Below are 6,365 nucleotides of genomic sequence, written 5' to 3'. Positions count from 1 at the left end.
ACACCTGTGGACAGTTTTACACACTCACCCAGTCACTCACACACACACACCTGTGGACAGTTTTACACACTCACCCAGTCACTCACACACTCACAGCTGTAGACAGTTTCACACACTCACCCAGTCTCACACACTTACATTGTGGACAATCTCACACACTCACCCAGTCACTCTCACACATCTGTGGACAATCTCACACACTCACCCGGTCACTCTCACACGTCTGTGAAGAATCTCACACACTCACCCAGTCACTCTCACACGTCTGTGGAGAATCTCACACACTCACCCAGTCACTCTCACACGTCTGTGGAGAATCTCACACACTCACCCAGTCACTCTCACACATCTGTGGACAATCTAACACACTCACCCAGTCACTCTCACACATCTGTGGACAATCTCACACACTTACTCTGTCACTCACACATTCACACCTGTGGACAGTTTCACACACTCACCCAGTCACTCTCACACACACACACACCTGTGGACAGTTTCAAACACTCACCCTGTCACTCACACACTCACACCTGTGGACAGTTTCACACACTCACACCTGTGGACAGTTTCACACACTCACCCAGTCACTCACACACTCACACCTGTGGACAGTTTCACACACTCACCCTGTCACTCACACACTCACACCTGTGGACAGTTTCACACACTCACCCAGTCACTCACACACTCACACCTGTGGACAGTTTCACACACTCACCCAGTCACTCACACACTCACACATGTGGGCAGTTTCACACATTCACCCAGTCACACACTCGTACCTGTGGACAGTTTCACACACTCACCCAGTCACTCCCACACTCACACCTGTGGACAGTTTCACACACTCACCCAGTCACTCACACACTCACACTTGTGGACAGTTTCACACACTCACCCTGTCATTCATACACTCACACCTGTGGACAGTTTCACACACTCACCCAGTCACTCACACCTGTGGACAGTTTCACACACTCACCCAGTCACTCACACACTCACACCTGTGCACAGTTTCACACACTCACCCAGTCACTCTGACACACACACTTGTGGACAGTTTCACACACTCATCCGGTCACTCTCACACTCACACCTGTGGACAATTTCACACACTCACTCTGTCACTCACACACTCACAGCTGTGGACAGTTTCACACACTCACCCAGTCACTCACACACTCACACCTGTGGACAGTTTCACACACTCACCCAGTCACTCACACCTGTGGACAGTTTCACACACTCACCCAGTCACTCACACACTCACACCTGTGCACAGTTTCACACACTCACCCAGTCACTCTGACACACACACTTGTGGACAGTTTCACACACTCATCCGGTCACTCTCACACTCACACCTGTGGACAGTTTCACACACTCACTCTGTCACTCACACACTCACAGCTGTGGACAGTTTCACACACTCACCCAGTCACTCACACACTCACACCTGTGGACAGTTTCACACACACTCACACCTGTGGACAGTTTCACACACTCACCCCGTCACTCACACACACACCTGTGGACAGTTTCACACACTCACCCCGTCACTCACACACACACCTGTGGACAGTTTCACACACTCACCCCGTCACTCACACACACACCTGTGGACAGTTTCACACACTCACCCAGTCACACTCACACACACACCCGTGGACAGTTTCACACAGCCAATTCACCTACCAGCATGTGTATTTGGACTGTGGGAGGAAACTGGATATTCTGTAGGAAACCCACACGTACACACAGGGAACACCTCATATCAAGAATTACCCAAAGTTAGAACTGAACCAAAGAGCTTAGGATCCTACAGTTGAGTGGCAGTGTAATCATTTATGCTCTGTCTTGCTGATGGCTGGTATTCTATACTCACATATTTAATAAATAAGTGGTATGCAGTGCATGTAGAGCCATGGACACAAGAGCTAGAGAATATGTGTGCCAGCTGAGGACACGCTTGTGTCCACAGGTGTGGAAATGAGGACAAATATTAGGGATAGCCATTAATCCTTCCTTATACTCTTTGTCACAGGGCCTTGTTTTGACGGTTTGAGTTTCCCATGCCCTTTTTATTTATTATGAGTAAGAGTGAATGGAGAGGACTCATGTTGCAGAGTCATGTGAAGAGAAAATTAGGTGTGCCTGGCCCCAGGACACTTTCTTATCAACCTGCTGGACTTAAGGCATAGCCCGAGGGCCCAAGCACTCTTCGGGTCTTATTTTATTCCTGGAACATGAGATATCCACATTTTGCACAGTGGAAGACATAGATAAGATGCTTTTCTGAGAACTGTCAAATGTGAGCTCTGTCACTCATAAGGATTTAATTACATTTGGCTCACGTGATTTAGAAATATCAATGTAAAGGAATGTTACTGATATTTTCCCTCCAATTTCAATGTAGAGAGAGGTTCTAACACTTTTGCATGTTTAATGTGTCATTTTTTGCCATGGCTGCATCCATATCTACATCCAAACAACTTCCCTGACTTTTTGTGTATTATGTGTACAAAAGTTTTAAAGTGTTGTTGTGTAACATATAATTGTAATTCAAAGTTCAAACATTCTGCTGCTCTTTTTCAGTTTCACACATTCACCCAGTCACACACTCACACCTGTGGACAGTTTCACACACTCACCCAGTCACTCACACACTCACACATGTGGACTGAGTGTGTGAAACTGTCCACAGGTGTGAGTGTGAGAGTGACTGGGTGAGTGTGTGAAACTGTCCACAGGTGTGAGTGTGTGAGTGACAGGGTGAGTGTTTGAAACTGTCCACAGGTTTCTACATCCAAACAACTTCCCTGACCTTTCGTGTATTATGTGTACAAAAGTTTTAAAGTGTTGTTGTGTAACATATAATTTTAATTCAAAGTTCAAACATTCTGCTGCTCTTTTTTTATGTTAAAACTTACGCAGTATTAAACATGACATTATATTCAACAAAATATAAACTAAAATTAAGATGTTTGGCAATGGCCAGCAAAAAGAATTTATTGATCATTGCATTTGTTATCAGGGAAAAATGTTGAATTAAAGTTATATGTTGAACAAAAATGCTTTAAAACTCATAACTTCATTCAGGTACACCTAATAAGCTGTTACAACAAACAGTTGATTCTAGAAACTGCGCAGTTGTTTGCATGTATGTTAGCAACTGATAAAATCCCAGATATATACAGAGTCATTTGCTCTCATGAGGATAAATTAGGTCATCAACAGTTGATTTTACAACAGAAGTAGTCTCAAAGAGATCACTTTGTAGGACCCTTATCGTCATTTCGATCCAGTACCTGAAACCAAAGACTTGAGCAGGGAAGGGCTGAGAACAGCAGGGGCCTTTTATTGGTCAACCATTATTTTACTTTTCATTGTGCTAAACATGCTGTCCAGGGCCAACTAGCTGTTGAAGGAAGAAGCCCTAGTTGTTTTGTGTTTAAGCCACATATCAAATACAGCCACGTATCCACTTTGTATACAGGCCCACTGGGAGGGGGTCAGTTTGGGCAAGACTGTTTTTTAGGCAAGGCATATAAATTGATCACGGCACTGGTTGCACCGTTCACTTCACAAGCATTTCATCCAGAATATGGCTCAAGACTTCGTTCGAGTTGTAAGTATGCCCATTCTTCTTGAAAACTTCTGCATGAGTGGACATCAAAGTCAAGAATGACTTACTTCTGCTAAAATGACCTTTTGTTGATTTGGAGTTTTTTTTTTACAAGAGAATAGATGTGTTAACCTAGAAGAACTGTCCATTTTATTGGTTCTAACTTTTATTCACTTCTTTGAATCCCAGGGGGTAAGGGCATTTGTGGGCTTGCTGGCCTCCTTAGCCCTTTCGTCTGGAATGCTGATCCTAGAAAAAGGGAATACAGGGTTGTATACACCACCACCAAGTTTGATAGGCAATTCCATTTCCCCAGAAGAAAACCCCGAGGGCTCTGGGGCCTATATACCACACACTGCCCCCCCTTTTCCAGGACGCTACCCCTGGCCAGAAGGTAACAATCCTCAGATACGTGATGCATTCTCAATGTCACAATATGAGACCCAGATGCCCAACAACCCACCACTGCCTAAAGGATTCACCCCACAAAGATCTCTACCAGACTCGAGTTTGCCTGCTGGGGACTTTACAGATATGTCATACTGCAACATGATCCTGGAAGCACCGATACCCCCAACTGCCGATCAGGTGCCATGGTTCTGCACCTGCACCCTGTGTAAAGGAGGTAGCACTGGCCCAAAGGGAGACAGAGGAGACAGAGGCCTGCCAGGTCAGTGCACATACCCATTTGGTTTTCTGATAGAATCACATACAGTCTTTGGGACCCTGTACCCTGCCGAGTTTCTAGCATTTCCTGGCCCACAAGCTTATCAAGTATTTTATCAGGTCCTTCATGGCTCCAATCAAGTTTGTTTTTGGCAAGAAGCACTGCAAACGTTAGCTCAGCAGTAGACAGTAGTTGCCAAAACTGCAGCTGAGAGAAACTGGCCACATCTTTACATTTGGTGCTGACCAGTTCATGTCTTTTGTCCTTGTCACACTTCAGGTCAGCCAGGCAGTCCAGGAAGGAGAGGTCTCACTGGTCTTCAAGGAAGTCCAGGTTTCATAGGTCATCCAGGAATGAAGGGTAAATACTGCTATGCCACAAATCACCAATTTTCATAAACACTATTTTATGTAATATTATTTATTGCATGCTGCTTTACAAAAAATCAGCTCTACACTGTGTATCTCTTTCTGCTTTCAAAAGGCCAGAAAGGGGATGAAGGTGTGAAAGGAAACCAGGGTCCGATAGGACTAATGGGAATGAAAGGAGAGCAGGGATACAAAGGTTGGTATGAGACTATTAGCAAGCACACTTAGAAATGTTTGAGACCGAAATATTTTACCATTGCTCTGAAACTTGTGCTTTAGGTGACAAAGGGGACTTGGGTATGGATGGAAGGCCAGGGGTCCAAGGTCCCCCTGGAGAACCTGGGCAGTGCCCTGCATCATGTGAATCTCCTCCTGGATCTCCAGGAGAAGTTGGCCTGCCAGGAATAGTTGGGCCAAGGGGCATACCTGGTAACGAGGGAACTCCTGGGATGAAAGGCCAGAAAGGAGATAAGGGTGAAGTTGGTATGCCAGGACTCCCAGGCTTAGAGGGACGGAAAGGGGATCAAGGAGAACAGGGCCTGTGCAACTGCAAGGATGGGGCCAAAGGTGCAAATGGAAGTCAGGGGTCTATGGGGCCAAAGGGTGACAAAGGAGATGCTGGTTCTCAAGGGCATGAAGGAGTTGCTGGTCTAAAAGGTGAAAAAGGAGATTTAGGAATGAAGGGACCTCCTGGACCCTGTACTCCTGCCATTCAGTCAGCTTTTTCTGCAAGACTGGCTTTCAATTATCCAAAGCCAAATTTGCCTGTTCCCTTCACAGATGTCATTTTCAATGTGCAATTTCACTTTGACCCTACTTTGGGTGTCTACACAGCCCCGGTTAACGGCACCTATGTCTTTAGCTACCATTTGGTAGTCTCCCTCAAAACTCTCAAAGTGGGTCTCTTCCACAACTTCCAGCCTGTTGTGAAAACCACAGATTCACCCAACGTGGGGACAGCATCTCAGCACATCGTCCTGCACCTTAACAGGTTTGATCGAGTTTGGCTCCAGGTAAAGGATAGCAACACTAATGGTATGTTTGCTAACAGTGAGTCAAGCAGCACTTTCTCTGGCTTCCTGCTTTACCCAGACAACTGTGATGAACCATTTTTCAGAGACTTTCCTGTATTTTCAAATGATGAGACATACGACTGGGGTAATCTGCCTAATGTGACCACTCCTGATCCATAAACAATTCCTGCAGGTTTATACTGTACATTTCATAACTACATAACTTTTCCCACACATTGACACAAAATAAAAGCTTTAGCTGCAGTAAGCATTAAATATATTTCTACCTACATTTGCCTACTACTACTAAAATGTAGTTCAGAATTTCCAGTATATTATTTGCTATTTTATTGCTTCTATTTTATAGTCAGGTCTAAACTTCCTCTGATACCTAGTCCCAGTTACAGTCAGGGTAACCATACCAAACGGAACCAACTCTGGGACCCTGGAGCTGTGTGGCAGTGACACTACCTGCAAAGCCATGGTGTCACATGGTGTACAGCTAAAGAAAGGACCAAATATGCTAGTATTAAAGAGTTAATATACATATTGTCCTATTTACCTTTATTTCTCAGACTTTTAGCTTTTGGCCAAGTAATATAGCTTTTCTTACTTAAGTTCTAAACTTTCTAACATGCTAAAGAGTGCATTTCATTTAGCAGCTTTTAAGTGTTATATTGACTTCTTCA

General features: G+C 44.7%; 1 protein-coding gene across 1 annotated transcript; it reads left to right on the top strand.

Annotated features, from left to right (window-relative positions):
- Positions 1 to 4,054: 4,054 nt before the first annotated feature.
- LOC136675449 (complement C1q and tumor necrosis factor-related protein 9-like) lies at positions 4,055 to 5,940 on the top strand. Its single transcript, XM_066652002.1, has 4 exons — positions 4,055 to 4,298; positions 4,575 to 4,655; positions 4,779 to 4,859; positions 4,943 to 5,940. Exons 1-4 carry the CDS (start codon positions 4,055 to 4,057, stop codon positions 5,854 to 5,856), a joined length of 1,320 nt encoding a protein of 439 aa, XP_066508099.1. The 3' UTR covers positions 5,857 to 5,940.
- The last annotated feature ends 425 nt before the right edge of the window (positions 5,941 to 6,365 follow it).

Source organism: Hoplias malabaricus, chromosome X1 (assembly GCF_029633855.1).
Source record: "Hoplias malabaricus isolate fHopMal1 chromosome X1, fHopMal1.hap1, whole genome shotgun sequence".
Lineage (NCBI taxonomy): Eukaryota > Metazoa > Chordata > Actinopteri > Characiformes > Erythrinidae > Hoplias > Hoplias malabaricus.
This window is presented reverse-complemented; position numbering and strand designations above follow the sequence as displayed.

Bases quoted from the DNA above. Each gene is read 5' to 3' on its own strand.
- LOC136675449 (XM_066652002.1), top strand. From the start codon at position 4,055: ATGTCACAATATGAGACCCAGATGCCCAACAACCCACCACTGCCTAAA. The intron at 4,656-4,778 runs GTAAATACTGCT...TGCTTTCAAAAG, and splicing joins AGGTCATCCAGGAATGAAGG to GCCAGAAAGGGGATGAAGGT. The intron at 4,860-4,942 runs GTTGGTATGAGA...CTTGTGCTTTAG, and splicing joins AGGAGAGCAGGGATACAAAG to GTGACAAAGGGGACTTGGGT.